This window comes from Thrips palmi, unplaced genomic scaffold (assembly GCF_012932325.1).
Source record: "Thrips palmi isolate BJ-2018 unplaced genomic scaffold, TpBJ-2018v1 HiC_scaffold_3, whole genome shotgun sequence".
NCBI lineage: Eukaryota > Metazoa > Arthropoda > Insecta > Thysanoptera > Thripidae > Thrips > Thrips palmi.
In genome coordinates, this window is record NW_023144630.1 from 6584293 (window position 1) to 6607282 (window position 22990).

The 22990-nt window shown below is 56.0% G+C and overlaps 1 protein-coding gene across 1 annotated transcript; it reads right to left on the reverse strand.

Annotated features, from left to right (window-relative positions):
* Positions 1-1438: 1438 nt before the first annotated feature.
* On the reverse strand, positions 1439-21743 carry LOC117648468 (basic salivary proline-rich protein 3-like). The gene is made up of 4 exons (XM_034390973.1): positions 21659-21743; positions 19376-19891; positions 1555-1586; positions 1439-1492 (listed from the first exon to the last, which is right to left on the reverse strand). The coding sequence occupies exons 1-4, from the start codon at positions 21741-21743 to the stop codon at positions 1439-1441; spliced, it is 687 nt and encodes a 228-aa protein (XP_034246864.1).
* Between the last annotated feature and the right edge of the window lie 1247 nt (positions 21744-22990).

Sequence of the window (22990 nt, forward strand, 5' to 3'; positions counted from 1 at the left end):
GCCGCGGTGTGACTGCCATCGAGAGCGTTAAACAGCATGCACACTGTGGCACGCCCCCCTCCCCCCCCCTCCGCTCGCCGAAACGTGCCCGGCCCGCCACCGCAGCGATTACAGGCGGCCGGAACCCCGTGCACCCCGTGTCCGGGAACGTGTCACAGAGCTGCACTCCGGCAGGTGGTGGGCCTGCGCGCCGCACAGTGCGCCAGAAGACCGGTGGAGGCGGCCAAAACTCGAGACGCGTTTTGAGCTCCAGAGTCGCTTAGCGGGACTCGAATCGAGCGTGTGACCCCACCAATGGATTCCTCGTTCGGAGAGCAATCCAATGATGGGGTCACACGCCCGGTTCGAGTTCCGTTAAACAACTCTAAAAAAAAATCAAAATTGAAAATTATGTAAAATGATAACAAAATGTATTGGGAAACTTGTCAAGCAAAATGCAAAAAGCTTGAGCACCACTTTTACAATCTTAGGCGTCAAAATGAAAAAAAAAATGGCCATGGAGACACAAAAGCATGGTCATCATCATAGCACAGACTAATGGTGCACCTAAATTCCTTAGCACATCAAAGTTCAAAAACTGTTCCATCAAAATTCAATAATTGGTACATTGAAATTCAAAAACAATTCTCATAATTATTCGAAAAAATTAACTATCAAAAAAGTTTATGAACATTGCCCGGTATTCAAACTCACTGCAACTATTCCGTCTAAAAGTATCGCGATCAACAGGATGTTCGAACACGTTTCAGGTGTGCAGCCGGCACAGTTGCTTCATTAATCGTTCCGGTGACAGACGGACCGACGGAGAGGCAGGCAGACAGACAGACAGACAGACAGGCGGGCAGAAAGCGAGGAGACGGTGACAGCTTAGCAGGCGGTGGTGTCTCTGTCCACGCCTCCCTCTCTGCGGCGCTCTGCGGTGAGACAGCGGGCCAAGACGAAGGGTAATTATCTCCCTCGTGCGACGCGGCACGGTGGGCCAGAAGACCGGTGGAGGCGGCCAAAATTCGAGACGCGTTTTGAGCTCCAGAGTCGCTAAATGGGACTCGGACCGAGCGCGTGACCCCATCAAAGGATTGCTCTTCGAACCAGTAATCCATTGGTGGGGTCACAAGTTCGGTTCGAATCCTGCTCAGCGACTCTGCAGCTCAAAACGCGTCTAGAGTTTGGACCGACCGCCTCCACCGGTCTTCTGGCCCACTGTGCGCGGCTCGGCGCGGCCCGGATCTGCCCGGATCTGCCTCTCGGTGTTTCCTTTCCATTTGCCACCGCCCCTCACCTGGGCGAAAACTCGCCCGTCGACACCACTCTGTTAAAAAGGGCCTCGCTGCTAAACGCAGACTGCCGTCAATGAATCTGCGGAACTTTCCGCCCCGCACAGAAAAGGGCGGAAAACGACACAAGTTCCGCCGTCTTCTTCAAGAAGTCTCTCAAAATGTTACATGGCAACGTCGGTCATTATGCCCGCTTTTCTCCACAAGAAGTGCGGAGACTACAGCACACGGAGACACAAACACGGAATCTGTGACAAACCTAGTGTGTGCACCACATTACCGCATTCACCTCGTCCTGCCGACACGACTCACCTGCAACACAGAGAAACAAAAGTGGTTAAAAAGTGGTTGGGGGTTGCGAACACGGACACTCTGTTTACTTTTCTCAGGATCCCTGGATTCCTCGCTCGACGAGCAATCCATCTCCGAACGAGGAATCCATTGGTGGGGTCACACGTTCGGTTCGAGTCTCATCTAGCGACTCTGGAGCTCAAAACGCGTCTAGAGTTTCGCCCGCCTTTACCGGTCTTCTAGCCCACTGTGCACCGGGCCGCAAGGGAATGGGAGGGGAGGGGAGAGACTACGCGAAGGGAGGATGAGAGAGAGAGAGAGAGAGAGAGAGAGAGAGAGAGAGAGAGAGAAAGAGAGGGGGGGAGGGGAAGGGGAGAAAAGAGTGTCGGAAGGTGGAGCGGGCTGAATGTGGGCCGCTTTTGCCACGCCGTCATTGGTCCCCGCGTAGGATAGATGCGACACACTGCTTGACAGCGATCTGTCACGCCCAACGTATATATAATGCTGAGGGGGTGAAGGATGGAGCACCGGCCAGCACCCCCCAAGGCGCGAAGCCTCTTCATATAAAGACGCTCTCTCTCTCTCTCTCACTCACTCTCCCTCTCTCCCTGTCACTCTCTATGTCTCTCTCTCTTAAACACACACACACACACACACACACACACACAAAAGCAAAGACACGCTCATCACACCGACGGGGTGCGAGTAAGACCACAGCTCCAGGACCACAGCTCCTCGCGAGACGGCAAGTTTGCGAACGAAGCGAAAAAGCACAGCCGGTGTGTTATCTCCATCTTCATCCATGCAAATGGACCGGAAACAAAGGTCGCCATCTCATTTCCATTTCCGCCTGCAGCACTACAGTGTTTCCTTTACAAAGATGCCCCTTTCGTGTTAATCTTTTTTTCCTTTTTTTTGAGGGGTGGGCGGGGCATAGTGGGCCAGAAGACCGGTGGAGGCGTCCAAAATTCTCGACGCGTTTAGAGTCCCCGAGTCAGTAAAGAGGACTTAAACCGGACGTGTGACCCCACCAATGGATTCCTCGTTCGGAGAGCAATCCATTGGTGGGGTCACAAGTTCGGTTCGAGTCCCTTTAGCGACTCTGGAGCTCAAAACGCGTCTAGAATTTCGCGCCGCCTCCACCGGTCTTCTGGCCCACTGTGCTGGGCCGGTGTCTTCTTTTCAGTTTCGTTCCTTCCGAGGATTCCGCGGCGCTGTTGTGCAGCGAAGGCATTCAGAGCCAACGTGGGGCATGATGCGTCGATCAGCCCCTGGCTGCCCCCGGCCTCCCCCAGCGCCAAGCAGCACACTGAGAGTCGTCTTCGTCGCTCTGTCTCTCTCGCAACACTCGGACGCACCATGAGTGCGACAGAGACAGAGCGCCGACCCTCTGAATCAGTCTGCAGGGAGGCTGGGGTCAATTCCTGCTCCTTGGCTCGTATCGCCAGACTCATTTGTGTAATGGATGGCACCACTCCATCTCTCTCACACACACGCACTCGCGCAAAAAGTTTTGCGCCAGTCACTGCCAATCCACGGCGCTGAAAAATTTAAGCACTGGTTATACTTTGCCAGCGCACACTTGGTAAGTACGCCAGAAGCACGAGCTCACAGTGGGCCAGAAGACCGGTGGAAGCGGTGAAAAACCCGGACGAGGTTTGAGCTCCAGAGCCGCTGGATGGGACTCTAACCGCACGTGTGACCCCACCAATGGATTCCTCGTTCGGAGAGCAATCCATTGGTGGGGTCACACGTTCGATTCAAGTCCCACTTAGCGACTCTGGAGCTCAAAAGGTGTCTAAGAGATTGCCGACTGCGCGCGCCGGGCTTCTGGCCCACTGTGGAGCAGCGGACATGCAATGGAGTATCATAGCTAAGTACACTGCTCCCCGCTCCGAGTGGAATCCATCCCAAATAGTTTCTGCGAATGCACCGCTTTTCCATAAATCTGCGGAGGACCCCCTCCCCCCTCCCCCTCGGGCCGCAACCGGACTTTCTGAGCGAATTGGATGGGAAAGGGGAGGGGTGGTGGGAAGAGTCGACTGAGCACCCACGCACTAGGATTGGCTCATGAGTCATCCGAAGAGGGGGGAGGGGGGAGGGGGGGGAAACTGCAGGGGCCAGCGAGGCCATGCGGGCAGGCCAAGCGCACAGTGGGCCAGAAGACCGGTGGAGGCGGCCAAAACTCTAAACGCGTTTTGAGCTCTAGAGTCGCTAAACAGGACTCGAAGTGACCGTGTGACCCCACCAGTGGATTTCTCTCACGGAGAGCAATCCTTTGGTGGGATCGCAGGCACGGTTCTAGTTCTATTTAGCAACTCTGGAGCTCAAAACTCGTCTAGAGTATATGTCTTACGGTGAAAGGCTGCACCAACATATTACAGTGGAGTTGTCTCCAATACCAACGAAATCCGTCAAAATATCTATAAGGTACAGTTAATTCTCAATATAGTATGTTATGAGGTCAGCTGCACCACCATAATATGGAACATTACCGTATCATGGAGAATCTTTACTGTACAACATTTAGAGTGCGGTTTTTCAATATTGAAAAGTGAAGAATGTACACTGGTAAAACTTAAGCGTAGTATTATCCACTGTTTTCAAGCGTAATCAGTTTACGCTTGAAATCAAGCGTAACAGGCTCATCCGCCGAGATTTCTCCTATCTAAATGCATGGGGGAATTTCCAGAGTATGCTTGATTTCAAGCGTAACGTCTTCAAGCGTAACTTTATGCTTGACTCAAGCATAGAGTTACGCTTTAGTTTTACCAGTGTATCTGCCTGTCTCACACCATCTTCCCCCAAGAGGTGTGCAACGCGGACACAAAGCCGAACAAAGAAAGGTTGTCTCCGAGGCGCTCAGATGGCAGTGAGAGAGAGACGGGGGAAGGGCGGGCCCACTGCAAAACCACAGACACCCGTCGTTAGTGGCCCTTTGTCTAACCGAGCCGAACTGAGTCAGCTGCCCTCTCGCCCGGGGCAAGTCTACTCCCGCCGACAAGTTTCATTTTTTTCTTTTATTTACACATTTGCGTCCGCGCTGCGAACCACTCGTCAAACTAAATGGAGCCGTCACGTGGCATTAGCCTGGAAATTATTTTTCCGAGAGGGAAGCGAAGCGGTCCAGCGTGGGCCGGAGGACCGGTCATCGTCATCGGCGCTGTTAGGCCTCAGCAGACCTTTAGCGTTCGAGTAAGCAACTACAACAAACACAGAACTCAGACTGCAAACCTCAAATGCAGGCTGTGTCTTGTCTGAGGCAGCCACCCTCTACTGGGGGGGTATGGGGCAACCTCCGTGGAAGTATGACCCATCCCAGGTTGAGGAAAGTGAGGTTCGTTGCCTTTGGACCCTTGAGTGTTGTGGAGACAGTGGAGGATGCATTGCGGTGTAGCATGGCGCCAGTCCTGCTCCTCACGTAGTTGTCGAACCTCTTCATTGCGGGACGGCGCCGCAGATGCGACGAACCGCACTGAGGCGGGGCTGCTGAAGCTGATGAAGCGGCGCCGTTGTCCACGAGTCTCTTTCAGAGGAAGTATCCCTCCAGCCGGCGGCCCCGCACGACTCCGCGTCCCGTTGACGTTGGCCCAGGAGGTGAGTGCACGGCCGATCACGGGAAGCTTCGCGGATGGCGGCAGAGACACGGTAGAGGAGAAGAGCAGTGGAGGCTTGATTGTCCCCGGTCGGGGCCGCAGGGGATCTGAAACATCTGCAGCACGCCAGGGAGCTCCGAACCGGCACTGCCACACAGCCAAGAGCCTGAAAGAGGGACCACTCCGGAACGCGACGGTACCCGCGCCGACGAAGGTGCCATGGAGGGCGATGGGGTACTGCAGACACACCACAACGACGTCTGGGAAAGCCGCACCGCAGCGCGCATACGCGTCTCGGACAAGTACAACCAGTGGAGAGGGCCTCCTGGAAGTTCGTGAGCAGCCCGAAACGGAGATAGGGTGGGTCCCGCAGCGCAGATAGTGAACTCCTTTTCAGTCTCGCACGGTGCAGAACGGAGCACCCTGAGACAGCTAGATCAAATCGGTGGACTACTCCGGGACTCCAACGGCCTGCATGGAGGCCTACAGGGCGGAGCAGTGCTCACTGTCGCAGCTTCTGGAAGTCCACGCAGAGCAGTTAACCTCCTGCGCGGAGTGGCAGAATGATGCGTAGGGTGACGGCCTGGACGATGGTGGACAGTGGCGGATCCAGAGGCGGCCTTTGGGCGGAGCAGAGGAGGTTGGTGCCTGTGTACAGGGGCAAAATGTGGCCTGTGCCTATTGTTCTGGCGACTATCGGTGCCGTGACGGAGGCGAAAAACCCTTTGCTCCTCTCCTGCATCCGCGTGGGAGCGGACGTACGGAGCGCATGGCATGCGAGGCAAGCCGACGCAAACGCATCAGGTGCGTGGTAAAGGTCCTGTGTCCCCGCATTGGAGGCAGTACCGCGGAAATTGGAGCAATGTACGAGGGCGTCCCTGCTGCCAAACGGTCCAATGCAGGGCTGTTAACGTTACTGTAACGGTGTATCGCGTTACAGTACCGCGTTACTTCGTTACGTAACGATAACGGTAACTCATTACATTTTCCAGCGGGCAGTATCGGTAACGCGGTACCGTTACTCAGGCCAGTAACGGCGCGTAACGGCGTTACATTTTACTCGTTACATCAGTGTATTTTAACGGGAAGACATCTACAACTAGGTTGGTTGCTGTTTCTAAGCGCTTTCGCTGCAAACGAATGACATGCACTCCCTTCCCCCTCACCCTGCCTCTTTTGGCAAGCAGGAGTTTCCTTCAGTGACCTACGCAATTCCCTTGGAGACAAAAGTTTAGAGTGTGAGGTGCTCCTCCGAGTGAACAAGAAATATTGGCATTGAAAGCCCTCATGAGACTTTACTCTAGAATCTCGCTAATTGTACAATTACAATTATTTTAAGTCTTAATTTGATCTCAAATAATGTCCATTTATATTATTTGCAATAAATGTGTTTCTTTCCATGTTTATAGAAACTGACTGTAACTTTTGTTTTGTATGTACTACCTTGTAAACGTCATTTTTAAGGAATTTTAAAAATTTGATGTAACGAGTAACGAAGTAACGCGTTACTGTAACGGTAACGCGTTACAAACCTTCACAGGCGGGAACGGTAACGCGTTACCGTTACTGAGGCTCGGTAACGAGGGAACGGTAACGCGTTACCAAAAAAAAGTAACGTTAACAGCCCTGGTCCAATGACAAGCTTCCGTCATTCCTAGCAATTGGTTTGCTGTTGCGTTTTTAGATGGTCCCCAGCGGCGGCGACTTCACTTGAAACAGTAGCGCGGCGATGCCGGCAAAATAAAAGCAGCAAAGGGCCGTGTGACGTCAGTCTCGCAGCGCGGCCACAGTCCGTCCGGCCGTCCGCGCGCCTCGCCGCGGATCCCGCCTGGCCGCTGCCTCAGCAGTACCGCTTATCGCAGTTGCGCCGCGACGACACCGACTGGAACCAAAGGACCACGCGGGCCCGCCAATCCGACGCCTCCATCCGGCCGCTGTCTCAGCAGAGCCGCGTATCACAGCCGCGTCGCGACGCTACCGGGCCGCGAACCAAGGACGAGACGAATGCTTCTGGCTGGGAATTAGAAAAACCAGACGAAGGGAAGCCTTGAAAGATCGTGACGGGTGACGGCAAAATGCGCTGTTAACAAATCGACGAGGCTGCAAGAGAATGCTGTAAAAAACCTGAAAAGGAAAAGCTGGAAAAAATGGGTGAAAACTGTCCGGCCTATGGCGCGCCAGCAGGGCAAGGCCGGGCGGCCGGCCAAAGCCAGAGGACAGGGGGAGGCCCTTTGACGAGCCACCACCGCGTCACCCAGCCCAGGCAACACCAGCCCGTCTTACCACGCCGCGCGTCCCATTTCCTGGAGCAGTTTGACTAAAACTAGACAAGGCAAACACAACAGCAGCGGCCAAAGCAAGGCCCTGCACCTGCAGACAACGGGCGGGGAGCACCCGGCCCCACTAGACCCCCCTAGCCCCTCGGCCCGCAGGCCCCACCGGACGACGCAGAGTCACCTGGAATTCCGCCGAATGTCGGTGCAGGAGAAGCGGGAGCTGTAGGAGGATCCACGGCGATGACACCAAGGAAGGAGCTGCGGGGCCCCAGGGTCCATCGTGACGCGGGCAGACCGAGGGCCGAGGGCCGCATAACCTCACTCCGCGGGGCACGCAGGCGCGTCACAACGTGCATATCGCACGCGCAGACCCGCAGCGAACAAAGGAAGCACGTGGCGGGACGAAAAATGCCCACAACGGCCACAAAACACCACCGATCGGCACACGAACACGCACACACAATCACTGCTACGACACGCGTCGGATGGTACCGAAATCAGCCGCCGGGACCGACTTTATACCACCTCAAACGACACATATACGGGAGCGGCCCCGCCCGGCGGCCGGCAGCGCTCACGTCCGCCACGGGACTCCCGGAGGACCGGTGGAGGCGGCCAAAACTCTAAAAGTATTTTGAGCTCCAGAGTCGTTAAATGGGACTCGTACCAAACGTGTGACCCCACCAATGGATTTCTCTCAGAGCGACGAATCCATTGGTGGGGTCCGTGGGCACTGAAAATCCAAACGCTATGAGTATAGCGTCAATTGGTGCAATGCAAAAGCATTGCACATGAAGTGCAATGCCTCCCCATTCCCATGCATTAAGCATGGGGCGTTTTCGGGATGCATTGCACGTAAGGTGCAATATGGCTATCGCATTGCACGTGTGGTGCGATATGTCAGCTGCATTGCACCATACGTCCTATACTCATAGCGTTTGGAATCTCAGTGGGGTCACACGCTCGGTTGAGGTCCTGGTTAGCGACTCTGGAGCTCAAAACGCGTCTAGAGTTTTGGCCGCCTCCACCGGTCTTCTGGCCCACTGTGGGGCGGGCCCGCCGAGACCGCGCCCACCCCATCCACCGTTTACACGCCAAAGTCCCGAAGCGATCTACTCCCTTTTATGTTTATTTTCATCTTTTTTATCCGGGAATCCGTCTTTCCGGGACATGCTGCGGGCGATGGCGGTTTAGGTGGCACTGCGGCTCACTTTCATTCGGAGCCATAACGCGGCACGGCGCGCAGTGGGCCAGAAGACCGGTGGGCCGGCCAAAATTCGAGACGTGTTTTGAGCTCTAGAGTCGCTAAATGGGACACCAACGGAACGTGTGACCCCACCAATGGATTCCTCGTTCGGAGAGCAATCCATTGGTGGGGTCACACGTTCGGTTCGAGTCCCATTTAGCGACTCTGGAGCTAAAACCGCGTCTAGAGTTTTGGCCGCCTCCACCGGTCTTCTGGCCCACTGTGCGGCGGCCAGGGCGGCCCCGAGTGGAGCAAACCGAAAACAGCAATATTCCGGCTCATTTCACAGCCCATTCCCGCACCACCGGCTGCACCCTGCCTCGCCCTGCCGCCTGGAGAAGTGGCTGGAGCCGCTGGAGTCTCCAGGGAGGGACCGGCACACTCACACACACTCACACACACACACACACACACACACAGAGAGGGAGGGCGACAGAGAACAGAGAAATGGAGAGAGAGAGAGAGAGAGAGAGAGAGAGAGAGAGAGAGAGAGAGAGAGAGAAACTCGGTGTGTTTAGTTGCAACAGGGCCCCGGAGCCCCTCTCGAAGACACGCATCAATGCACGAATGATGCCTACTTCCCACTGACACCGGAGCGCAAAGAACGCAGAAAAGATTCAGAAAAGGTCTCTTTTCTTCTTCATTTTTTGAGCTCACTGGAGAAATTTCACCTTTCTCCCGCCGCTGCGCAGCTGAACCGGACGTTAACGTGTACCGAGGCCACTCCAGGCACTCCAGGTCTTCAGGTACGGCCGAGTACGGCGAACCGGCCCAAAGTTCCACATTGCCCTGTATAGGGCACGCCGCGCTGCGCTCTACGGACCGCGTGGCACGGCGTGGCCCCGCACAGTGGGCCACAAGACCGGTGGAGGCGGCCAAAACTCTAGACGCGTTTTGAGCTCCAGAGTCGCTAAATGGGATTCGAACCGAACGTGTGACCCCACCAATGGATTGCTCTCCGAACGAGGAATCCATTGATGGGGTCACACGTTCGGTTCGAGGCCTGTATAGCGACTCAGCAGCTCATAACGCGTCCAGAGTTTTGGCCGCCTCCACCGGTCTTCTGGCCCACTGTGGCACGGCGTGGCTCCGCTCGGGTCAGAATGGGCCCTTTGAGCGGCCCTCTGAATGTTTCATACGGGCAGAGGGCCGGAGCCTGCTGGGCTGCCTCCAGCACATGCAGCGCGGCACAAAGGAACGAATCACATTCGACGGCCATTGCGGTGTGGGAGTTCACTGAGTGCGTGCTGCTTGTGTACTTTTACGCGCCACACACACACACACACACACACACACACACACACACACACACACACCAGTGCAAACAAAAAGAGGAAAACAATCGTTTGCTACTTTCTGCCTGGAGGGCTTTGAAACTTCAGTGCAGCGCAAGGTAAAGAACGTAATGAGCTTCTGCCAGCCGCAAACACAAAACGATGTTGTCTCTTTCTAGGCTCAGCGGCAAGCGCTGCCGCGGGCCAGAAGACCGGTGGAGGCGGACAATATCTCGGACACGTTTTGAGCTCCAGAGTCGCTAAATGGGACTCGAGCCGAACGTGTGACCCAACCAATGGATTCCTCGTTCGGAGAGCAATGACCCCACCAATGGATTCCTCGTTCGGAGAGCAATCCATTGGTGGGGTCACACGTTCGGTTCGAGTCCCATTTAGCGACTCTAGAGCTCAAAACTTGTAATTTTGGCCGCCTCCAACGGTCTTCTGGCCCACTGTGCATGGAGGGCGGTTCGGACGCAACAACTTGTTGCTGTGGCCGGTGCGTTAGCAGGACAAACACGCCAAAAAAGGGCCAAGAAGAAAATGAAATATTCATCCTCGCTTCCGGCAATAGTCTTATCAAAGTCATGAATTTCAAATGGCGACATCTTGGACGAGGCAGATTAAGAGGAAGTCAGCGACGCAAGACGTGTGCATTAGGGACAGGATCAACGCAAAGACGCTTTATTTAAAAAAAATAATTTAAAAGAAACCAGGATGCCACAGGCCTAAAATCCAAATCAGAGTAACAAACATTCAGATGAAATATTTCACAGTAATAAAATGGTTACAAAGGAAATACTACATATTATTGCTGCTTAAAAAACTACGTAAGCAAAGGACAAAATGTCAATAATGGAGAGAAAAAGTCAATACGAGTCTGAGAGTGCAAGAAATTCAGAAATTCCGGTTCGATACCGCGTTTTCAAAATACAGACCAATAAAATACCGGAGCCATCCCTACACGGGAAGGACAAAAAAGGCAACTCCAGTCGACCTCGCGGCGACCTGCATGAGGACCCACTCGGGCCACACCTGCCGGCCTGCCACGGGGCGTCACTTTTGATGCGACTTGTCTGCCATGCCCCCGGGCCATTTTGCAGTGGGGGCCCGGAGAGCTTCTTTTGTGTGCAGAGCACCTTCTCAACATGCTGGCCTCTTTGCGCGGGTAGGGGGAGGAGGGCGCTTCTTGAAAGAAAGCTAGTTTTGCGCTTTTGGGGCACAGAATTAAACCATGCGGCTGGGACGGGATTAGGGCTGTCCCGATAGGAATGGTCCCTGGGCGCTGTGAAAGATGCAGCCGGGCGTAACGGACAGGCGCTTCTCGACCACGCCACAGTGGGCCAGAAGACCGTTGAGGGCGGTCGAAATTCCGGACGCGTTTTGAGAGCCTGAGTCGATAAACAACACTCGAGTCGAACGTGTGACCCCACCAATGGATTGCTCTCCGGACGAGGAATCCATTGATGTGGTCACAATTTCGAATCGAGTCCTGTTTAGTGAATCTGGAGCTCAAAACGCATGAAGACTTTCGGCATCCGGTCGAACCCTGTTGTCCAACAATCGGCATAAACTTGTTCATTCTGATCTGCGTAAATTAAATGCCATAACGTGTGTCAGAACCATCTTGTGGCATTGCAACGGACCTACAGAATAAAGGCTGGACAACTGGCAAAATATAACAGTGCATCACGACGAATTTTGGACCTCGGCCTAAAAACATGACGCAATCGCAATAAGGAAAATACAGGCACTTGATGGAAGACACCATTTTTAGCAGGGATCTGGCTTCAAATTTGAGCAGGGCACTTGAAACAGTCCTCACTCAAAGTCATCCCGCGTCGCTAGATTTCCACGAGGAAGAATGATTGATTAGCCGGGCGATTGCTATGCAGGACTCGAGTCACACTCGTTCATCATGGCCCGGCCATGGCCCGCCTGCCCGGCCGAGTCCAGGCCTGCCGAGCCTGCCGAGCCTGCTGGCACGCAAACGGAGACGGTGCACTGCAGGGAGTGTTCGAGGACACTCGAAAAGACAAGGAGTGTGCTACGCTGCACAGTGCAAAAAGGTATGGAAAATTCTGTTAATTTTTTTACCAGGATTCTCCGTAGCCCTCTTATCAATATTCTCCGTAGGCTCTTACAGTGTTCTCCGTAGGGCCGTACAGTATTCTCTGTAGGAACGCACAGTCTTCTCCGTAGGACCTGGAAGACTGTATAGTCCTACGGAGATCACTGTAAGGTCCTACGGACAATCTGTAAAGCCTACGGAGAATACTGGTAAGGGGGCTACGGAGAATTACCACAAGCTGTTTACAGAATTTTCCGTAGCTTTTAGCCACAGTGTGCACAGTGGGCCAGAAGACCGGTGGAGGTGGCCGAAAAGCTCTAGACGCGTTTTGAGCTCCAGAGTCGCTAAATGGGACTCGAACCGAACGTGTGACCCCACCAATGGATTGCTCTCCAAACGAGGAATCCATTGGTGGGGTCACACGTTCGGTTCGAGTCCCATTTAGCGACTCTGGAGCTCAAAAAGCGTCCGGGATTTTAACCGCCTTCACCGGTCTTCTGGCCCACTGAAGAGCATTCTGGAACACACACTGGAAGACGCGATTCAACGCGTTTTCCAGCTCGGAGGCGCTACACCAGAATTGGAGCGTCCCGCCCCCTGCCCTGGGTTTGTCAATCACAGAATGTTTAGCATGAGCAAATGCGCCTTGTATCCACACGTATTTAATTTACCGTGAAGAGCGATGGCCCACGCGCGCACACAAGCGCCTGCAGAACGCGGGGTAGGCAATACGCAGCATGCCTGTGGAGCGGGGTTGCCAACCCAGCGATCAGCAGGCGCGCAGGAAGGAGCAGGAGGAGGACGAGGAAGGAGGAGGAGAAGAAGAAGAAGAAGAAGGGAAGAAGAAGAAGAAGAAGAAGAAGAAGAAGAAGAAGAAGAAGAAGAAAAAGAAAAAGAAAAAGAAGAAGAAGAAGAAGAAGAAGAAGAAGAAGAAGAAGAAGAAGAAGAAGAAGAAGAAGAAGAAGAAGGAGGAGGAGGAGGAGGGCACTAACGCCAAAAGTAGAGGCAAAGCTTCCAGGGGAGGGCTTGGCTGGCCGCGAAGGAATAGTATCGACAAGGTACGCGAAACACGCCCCCCCTCGCCCCCCCCCCTCGCCGCCCCCCCCCTCGCCGCCCCCCGCGAGCTCCCCCGCGTCCGGCCAAATACCTTGCCTGTGACTCTGGTAGGCCTGCAGACAACTCTCGAGACACGGCCGGGTGGGGGAGCTTTGCCACTCCAGGGTCGATATGCAAATTAGTGTTTGGCGTGGTCGCGACGGGTCCGCGGGACTCCAGACTGATTCCGAGAGTCGTTTTCGTCGCTCCGTCTCTCTCGCCCCGCACACAGGGCGCCCCGTGAGCGCGAGAGAGACAGAGCGACGAAAACGACTCTCGGAATCAGTCTGCTGCACAGGGCGTGGCGAGGCGTGGCGAGGCGTGGCGAGGCGTGGGCGGGGGAAGGGCGGTAACAAGCTGTCCATGTGTGTACACAAAACACACACACACACACACACACACACACACACACACACACACCTTCAAGCGCGGCAGGGGTGAAGCGTAAAGCAGAGAGTTCCAGGTCATAGGAACTGCCACCTGGCCCACCCTGGCCCGGCCGGGCCCGCCCTGGGCCCACCCCTCCATGCTCATCACCGGGGCGGTGTCAATTTCTCACATCATCACACAGTGCCCCTGCCCAATCGATACGACAGGAAAAAGGGCTTTTCTTCCTGCATCTGCGCTTTCCTTTTCTTCACGTTTGTTTCGCTTCGGCCGCTTTTTAGGTGTGGGGTTTCACAGTGGGCCAGAAGACCGGTGGGAGTGGTCAAAATTTTCTAGACCCGTTTTCAGCCTCAGAGTCACTAAATGGGACTGGGAACAATCGTGTGACCCCACCAATGGATTGCTCTCCCAGCGAGGAATCCATTGGTGGGGTCACAAGTTCTGTTCGAGCCCTGATTAGCGACTCTGGAGCTCAAAACGCGTCTAGACTTTAGGCCGCCGCCACCGGTCTTCTGGCCCACTGTGCCGTCTAACGACAGAAAAATGAGCCAAAATTGGGCGGGCAAGGAGGCTACGCGTAGCGGGCCTCGTGGAAATGGAATCCAATTGCAGCCTTCCCCCACCCCTCGGCCGGGCCGACTCCGCCGGCCCTGATTTGACCCCACGGCCCGAGACAGGGATTCAAATTAAATAAGACGCTAACTGCGGCAGCGGAATAACAGCCAGGCCAAACGAAACTGGTTAACTTCTCACAAAATCTTCAACTTTACAATAAGGGTTGCTGGGCAAGTGGCAGCGTGGGCGTCCAGTCGACAGGCTAGGCGTCACCCCTCCTCTCTCTCTCTCTCTCTCTCTCTCTCTCTCTCTCTCTCTCTCTCTCTCTCTCTCTCTCTCTCTCTCTCTCCTCTCTCTCTCTCCTCTCTCTCTCTCCTCTCTCTCTCTCTCTCTCTCTCCTCTCTCTCTACTCTCTCTCTCTCTCTCTCTCTCTCTCTCTCTCTCTCTCTCTCCCCTCTCTCTCTACTCTCTCTCTCTCTCTCTCTCTCTCTCTCTCTCTCTCTCTCTCTCTCTCTCTCTCTCTCTCTGCTTGGCATCGGCCTGAGACCTCGGCGGGCCCTCGAAATACAATTAGAGCCTCAATGATATCTTTGTCTCCTCCGCGCCGTGCCCCTCGCACCCCGACCCGACGCCCCGCGCAGAGCGGCGCAGAGCCGAGATCATGGAACGGGCCAAACTTGGTAATAAATTATATTAATGCCGTAACGTGTCCAATCGGATCCCTGATTGAAACGGAGGGACTCGCTGAAGACGGCGTTGCACAGTGGGCCAGAAGACCGGTGGAGGTGGCCAAAGTCCTGGACGGGTTTTGAGCTCCAGAGTCGGTAAGTGGGACTCGAACCGAACGTGTGACCCTACCAATGGATTGCTCTCCATTGGCGGGGATCCGCGTTCGGCTTGAGTCCTGTTCAGCGACTCTGGAGCTCAAAACGCGTCCAGGACTTTGGCCACCTCCATCGGTCTTCTGCACGGAAAAAAATCCCTTAGTTGTGACAGCTAATGCATTGGCTGATATGGGGCCAGCCAAGAATCAGCAGTCGTGGTAACTAAAAATATTGCTAGCAGCATCAGCAATCATGCCTGGTCGCGACAGCCAACCACATTTGTTGTGCTAGCTAATCCCTCAGTTACAAACGCTAATAAATTTTTTACTCTCCGAAAAATACTGAGACGGGAATAGAACCCGGGACTACTGGCTGAGAACCGTGCTCGGAGGCACTGAGCCACGGAAGCACACGTGTGGGTCGTATGGCCTGCCCCAATGTCACTCCGGGTGGAGGGCCGAAAAAAATACTTCGCAACTTTGATCGCAGTTGAAGTAAGGCTTTGAGGGACTGCATGATTTGCGCGTGCAGCTAACCCCATTAGTTGTCTCAGCTAAGAACCCCACGCTGGATCAGTAAACGTGGGAGTGGCTCTCACGGCAAACACTATCAGTTGCGGTAGCAAAAGCATCATGGTTTTCATAGCTGAACCTCCTACTGTCTGCCTTAGCTAATTTAAAATTTGTAGCCACGGCAATGAGGGTTATGTTTTATAGCTAAGATAATGACTGCGGTAGCTGAGAACATTAGCTGGCGCCATATCAGCTAACACATTAGCTGTCACAACGAATGCTCAGCTGTAACAACTAAGATATTTTTTTCCGTGTGGCCCACTGTGCGCTGCGAGGCGCAATGAGGTGGCAGGCAAGCGGCCTCCGCAAGAGGTGCCAGACTTTAATTGCAAGCCAATGCGTCCGTTTGTTTGGGCCCCGCCAGGTCTGTCAGGTTGACGAGTGGAGCGAGCCGAGCCGAGCCGAGCCGAGCCGAGCCGAGCCGGACGGGGCGGCCGAAACAAAAGCACATCCTGTCCAACTTAATTTGGGCCACGTGAATGGCGGCGCGCAAATAAAAGGAGGAAATACAAGTTGGCAAGAATTTGGGGCGGCGAGCGAATTTGGGCGGCGAGCGCACAGTGGGCCAGACGACCGGCGGAGGCGGCCAAAACTCGAGACGCGTTTCGAGCTCCGCGACGCACTAGTGTGACTTGTTCTTTGCAGAGTGAACGAGTTTCCTCCTCTCCCCCCGGGACAGGCCTCCGTGTGAGGATCATCGAGGTGGTGTTTGTGGACCGATTGGCAATTTGACAATCGATTTCACTGCAGGGCCGGGCGCAGGCCGGGCCAGCAGGCCACGCCACACTGGAGGCGAGGGGAGGGGTGGGGGCATGGTGCAGTGGGCTGTTCTTTGTTTCCTTCAAGTCAAATCGGACTCGAACCGAACGTGTGACCCCACCAATGGAATGCTCTCCGAACGAGGAATCCATTGGTGGGGTCACACGCCCGATACGAGGCCTGTTCAGCGACTCTGGAGCTCAAAACGCGTCCGGGGTTTTGACCGCCTCCACCGGTCTTCTGGCCCACTGTGCAGAGGGTACCAGCATGTCGGCATGGGTAGCGCGGCGAACGGCATAAAGCAAAACGGCACTGCGTTCCACTGCGTTCGACGAGCGACGGTCGTGGGAGGGGCGCGCCAGGGCGGCAAGAAAAAGAGGGGGTGGGGGAGACATGACGATGATAAAGACGGCAAAGCGGATCAAAGTGTGTGTTTGCTGGATGAAGAAGCGCTGGGAGGGGCGCTACACCACAGCGGCCGCCGCCTCGACCGCCGCCCCACACGCCCACACCGCAGCGCGGCCAGGGCACAGTGGGCCAGAAGACCAGTGGAGGCGGACAAAACTCTAGACGCGTTTTGAGCTGCAGAGTCGCTGAATGGGTCTCAAACCGACGTGTGACCCCACCAATGGAATGCTCTTCGAACGAGGAATCCATTGGTGGGGTCACACGTTCGGTTCGAGGCCTGTTTAGCTACTCTGGAGCTCAAAACGCGTGTAAGGATTTCTCCACCTCCACCGGTCTTCTGGCCCACTGTCCAGGGCCGACCCGCCTCGGCCACGGCGATGATTGGCGCGGCACGGCCGCCACTCACAAATCCCTCCCTAAGCCCCTTGTCTCCTTTGTAGGTCATTTCCTATACTCCTACACTGTCTCGCGCCACTGCGTGAGCCGCCAGCGTGACCGCACGCGTGTGCGCAGTGGGCCAGAAGACCGGTGGAGGCGGCCAAAATCCCGGACGCGTTTTGAGCTCCAGAGTCGCTAAATGGGTCTTGCACCGAATGTGTGACCCCACCAATGGATTGCTCTCCGAACGAGGAGTCCTTTGGTGGGGTCACACGTTCGGTTCGAGTCCTGTTTAGTGACTCTGGAGCTTAAAACGCCTCTCTAGTTTTGGCCGCTGCACCGGTCTTCTGACCCACTGCACACGGGATGTGCAAGGCTTGACAGTGTACACTCCGTGTCGTCGCGTCGCCATGGCAACGGGCGTGCGTGCCTGGGCGTGCCGCGCCACGCACGCCAACATCACGGCCAGGGCATAAAATAACGGAAAAAGGCGGCTACATAAAGAGCGCAGAAGATGGCTTTCGCTTCGGCCTCCACCGCAACGAGGGGCCACGGGGTAGGGCCCGCTCTGTCTCTCTCGCACCCCCGCTGTAAGCTGAGAGAGAGAGAGAGAGAGAGAGAGAGAGAGAGAGAGAGAGAGAGAGAGAGAGAGAGAGAGAGAGCGACGAGGGGGTTACGCGGGGATTAATGCCGACGGGGTTAATAGCCAGCCAGCCAGGCAGCCCAGACAGGAAGCTCCTCAAACTTTGCCTCATTATTTGGAGGAGCCGCCGATTACCACAGAGGCGTTCAATTACACATTCATCCGCCACCAATCTTCGGGGATTTACCGCCCTACAGTGTGTGTCCGCGTCCACCGCCGGAGACGCAAAATAATTAAATGCCTGTTAAAATTGTTCTTCGTCTTCCCCGTGCGATTGCATCACGCACAGTGGGCCAGAAGACCGGCGCCGGCGGCAGAAACTCTCGACGCGTTTTGAGCTCCTGAGTCGCTAAACAGGACTCGCACCAAACGAGTGACCTTACTAATGGATTCCTAGTCAGGAGAGCAATCCACTGGTGAAGCCACAAGTTCGGTCTAGCGACCATGGAGCTCAAAACGCGCCTTGAGTTTTGGCCGCCGGCGCCGGTCTTCTGGCCCACTGTGCGGCCCACCCAACCCCGGAACATTAAATGAAACAAATTAGTTTGAAGGGAAAGGGAGACCCGAGCTACATCAGATATTGACAGGACAGTAATAGCCGATTCAATTAATCTTTCCGCATATTGACCAACTCGACTGACACTTCATCTTCTTAATTTTATAAAACCTCGAAACATTCGACCAACATTTTCTCTTTTTAACTATACTGACGAAAGCGACTAAAATTTTGGATCAGATTACTTTATTTCTTTTCAAGAGTGTCAACAACAAACTACATCTCAGGTGGAGCGTGATTGGTGGAGAGGGGCGACCAGACTAACTGGCTCTGAATCCGGAATGACAAGTGGGCGATCACGGGGCGAGTGTGTTTCCGGTGTTCCACCGACTCGGCTCGGCTCCGGCTCGGCTCGGCTCCGGCTCGGCTCGGCTCGGCTCCGCCAACTTGGATCATTACGCCCTCTTCGTTAACGGCTCCGGCGGGAAGCGCTTGGAACTTGCGTGGTGTTTAAAGCCCGAAAAGTGACAAAGTCTCGCCGTCTGTGCTTTGCATCGCGATGAGGAAAAGGAGTCACACACGAAAATTATTTTTTAAAAGGAAAAGCAAAATTACCATTGAGATGTTTTACGGCGAGAATCCGCTTTCTTGATTCCCTGACCTTGACTGCCTCGGCTGGTGCTCTCCGCATCCAACCTGCAGCACACAGTGGGCCAGAAGACCGGTGGAGGCGGCCAAACTCCCGGACGCGTTTTGAGCTCCAGAGTCGCCAAATGGGACTCGAACCGAACGTGTGACCCCACCAATGGATTGCTCTCCGAACGAGGAATCCCTTGGTGTCACACGTTCGGTTCGAGTCCTGTTTAGCGACTCTGGAGCTCAAAACGCGTCTAGAGTTTTGGCCGCGGGCACCGGTCCTCTGGCCCACGGTGCGCTGGTTGGACTCTGACCGTTTCTGAACGACGACAGGAGCTCGAAACGCGTGTGCAGTTCAGGCCGCCCGCGCCGGGCTTGGCCCAGTGCGGCGGCCGCTCGGCCGGTCCGCACAGCCTCCGCGTCCCACACGGCTCACCTCAGGATGTCAACCAGCGGCGCAGACAAAGAAGGTGAGGTGGAGGGGGCGGACCGAGGCAAGCGAAGCGAAGGCGACAAGCAAACTATTGATTAGGGTGCGACCCACTTTTCCAATGCTTGCGGCGCTTGCGGCCCGCGGGGAGCCCGGAGGCTTGCCCGGAGGCTTGCCCGGAGGCTTGCCCGGAGGCTTGCCCGGAGGCTTGCCCGGAGGCTTGCCCGGAGGCTTGCCCGGAGGCTTGCCCGGAGGCTTGCCCGGAGGCTTGCCCGGAGGCTTGCCCGGAGGCTTGCCCGGAGGCTTGCCCGGAGGCTTGCCCGGAGGCTTGCCCGGAGGCTTGCCCGGAGGCTTGCCCGGAGGCTTGCCCGGAGGCTTGCCCGGAGGCTTGCCCGGAGGCTTGCCCGGAGGCTTGCCCGGAGGCTTGCCCGGAGGCTTGCCCGGAGGCTTGCCGGACCCGGAGGCTTGCCCGGAGGCTTGCCCGGAGGCTTGCCCGGAGGCTTGCCCGGAGGCTTGCCCGGAGGCTTGCCCGGAGGCTTGCCCGGAGGCTTGCCCGGAGGCTTGCCCGGAGGCTTGCCCGGAGGCTTGCCCGGAGGCTTGCCCGGAGGCTTGCCCGGAGGCTTGCCCGGAGGCTTGCCCGGAGGCCGCGGGGGATGGCAGGGGCGGCGGAGGGGGCCGCACTCCGGTGTAGTGCAGATAAGCAAAGAATGTATGCCAGTGTAAGGTGCTGCGATCAAGGGCCGGGCCGGCCAGGCCAGTGGGAGGGGAGGGGCGTGTCGCTGGGGCTAGGATGCGGGCGCCGGGAGGGGAGGGGGAGGGGGCGTAGGGTGTCGACAATCGCTTGTTCGGCCACCCCTCCCCTCCCCCGGCGCCGCGCGCAGCCGTCCCAGAACAAGCCAGGCTAGCAGCGCTAGCAGGCTCATGGACCGGGACGGGCGGGACGACCGGGACCGGGTTGGCTCTAACATTAGGGCAGGGCCGGGCAGGGCCTGCTGCTAGTCGCCTCCGAACATTCGCCTCGCTCTGTCGCACTCGACGGGGCGAGAGAGAGAGAGAGAGAGAGAGAGAGAGAGAGAGCGACGAAAGCGCCGTCCGGAGTCAGTCCGCTATGGCGGAGGGGTGTCGCGCCCCCGGTGGCCCGGTGGATGTTAATGGAACTCCAGAGGACAGTCCCGCGCGGTCCGCGCCGCCGCGCCGCGCCCCTCTCGTGTGTGTGTGTGTGTGTGTGTGTGTGTGTGTGTGTCAATGGTTCGCCGCGCATGTTTTTCGTCGGCATGCAGTGTGGGTGTGCATGTGTGTGTGCAGGTGTGTGAAGGTGTGTGTGTGTGTGAGTATGTATGTGTGTTTGCGTGCGCACGTGTTTGTCTGGCCGGTAGAAATTAGGAAGTTTGCTCTTCGGCCCCGCCGCTCTTCACCGAATAACACCCCCTCCCCTCGCCTCGCCCCGCCCCACCCCGCCCCGCCCCTGCCCGGACCGCGACTACTGACGCATCCTCTCAAATTCAGGAACGCACCCGTGCGCATCCGCCTCCAACCCTTTCTCTCTCTCTCTCTCTCTCTCTCTCTCTCTCTCTCTCTCTCTCTCTCTCTCATACACACACACAATCCCACACGTAGAGAGATAAGGTGGGACGACTGGCGAGCTTGCCTAATGATAAGACAACGCAACATAGCAGGGGTCAGCAGTCTCCCGAGAACCGAGCCAAGAGCCCCTGCCTCCATTTGCGCCCCCCCCCTCCTCCCTCCCTCCCGCTCGCTCCAACTCCTTCCTTCCCGCCAGCTCCTCCCGCACAGTCGCCACTGAAGATTAGAAAGTCCAATATGAAACAAACTCGAGTAGTCCCGAAAGAACTTGCCAAGGAAAATTCGCGCCTTCGCGCACGAGGTGTGGGTCCGCAGCGAGGAGGGGCCGCCTGGGGCAAAAAAGCACCACGGCCGGAAAAGCTCCGTCGGTTCGATTTGATCCGTCAGCAATGTGGCGCGCTTGTTTGCTTCTCACAGTGGGTCGGGATTCACACAGTGCACAAAGGGCCGGAAGGCCAGCGGAGGCGGCTGAAACTCTAGACGCGTTTTGAGCTCCAGAGTCGCTAAATGGGACTCGGACCGACCGTTTGACCCCACCAATGGATTCGTCGTTCGGAGAGCAATCCATTGGTGGGGTGATACGTTCGGTTCGAGTCCATTTCAGCTACTTTGGAGCTCAAAACGCGTCCTGGATTTTGACTTGACCGCCAGCACGGATCGTCTGGCCCACTGTGCCACGGGTGCCAAGCAGACGCCAGTCCGAGAATCCTTTTTTGTCGCTCCGTCTCTCTTGCACTGATGCAGCGTCCCGTCAAGGTGCGAGAGAGACGGAGCGAGGATGAGAGCGGTGCTCGGAATTAGTCTGCAGCACAGCAGGTGCGCCTTGGCCTAAAGCGCCACGCCTCGCCACGCCTGGCGCTTGCCAGGTCCCTGGAAGGTCCCTGATCCCTCGCAGCCGCACAGCGACGCAGAGCCCACCGGGCCCTGCAGCAGCAGCCATCCATCCATCATGCAGACAACTCCACCATCGGCCAATTTGAGAGGGCCAAGTGGGCCAGAAGACCGGTGGAGGCGGCCAAAACTCTAGACGCGTTTTGAGCTCCAGAGTCGCTAAACAGGACTCGAACCGAACGTGTGACCCCACCAATGGATTGCTCTCCGAACGAGGAATCCATTGATAGGGCCCCACGTTCGGTTCAAGTCCCATTCAGCGACCCTGTAGCTCAAAACGCGTCTAGAATTTTGGCCGCCTCCACCGGTCTTCTGGCCCACTGAGCGGCACGGCGCGGCCATACAAAACGCGATAATAAAGCAGGACGAGGGAAACTGGCTCGGAAATTAACACGAAACATTTTCACTTGGCAGCCTGTCCTCACAATGCCGGACAGGATGCTCATCGTTCCGGTACTATTTCCTGCTGCGTCTCTCTCTCTCTCTCTCTCTCTCTCTATCTCTCTCTCTCTCTCTCTCTCTCTCTCTCTCTCTCTCTCTCACGCCGAGAGGCGTCCTCTGCCCGCGGCTAGCTTCACAGCCAAAACTTGGCAAACTTGATCCCCTTTATGACGTGGGCGGTTCAACAAACTGGAGACTGATTCCGAGCGAGTCGCTTTCGTCGCTCTGTCTCTCTCGTGCCGACACGGGACGCCCCACGAGTGCGAGAGAGACAGAGCGACGAAAGCGACTCGCGGGATTGGTCTGCGCACTGTTAGGCTCCGCTTGGGCTTTTCGTATAGTGAGTCAAACCCGCCAGGAGTATGCCGTCTATACTTTTTAAAAGTATGCCGGAGTATACCTTTGCCCCCACACTAGTACGTATGCCCAACATACGTTTTTCAAAAGGTATGGCAGGCGGCTTCCCCCCCCCCCCCCCCCCCCCGCCTTTTCGCATACCTTTTCAAAAAGGTCAACCTCAGCCTTACAGTGCGGGACACGATCACGGCGCGGGGAACGAATTGGTGGCGGCGCCGGAAGCGCCAGTTGGATTACAAAACCCACACACTGTAAAAAATTGCGTACTTACGTACGTAAAATAGTACGGAAGTATACGGAAAAAAGTGCGACGGAACGTCCATACTTGCCGCATAAGAACTCATGAAATCGGGTACGGAAAAACGCACTAGTAAGTGCATGCTTGGCAGGCATACGCTAGCTGGAGCGTGCTTGCAGGCATGCTCCAGTTAGAGCATGCAATGTACGCTCTTCGATTTGTAGAGTACGGACGGTCCAGGCAAATTGTTGACCGGACACGTTCCGTA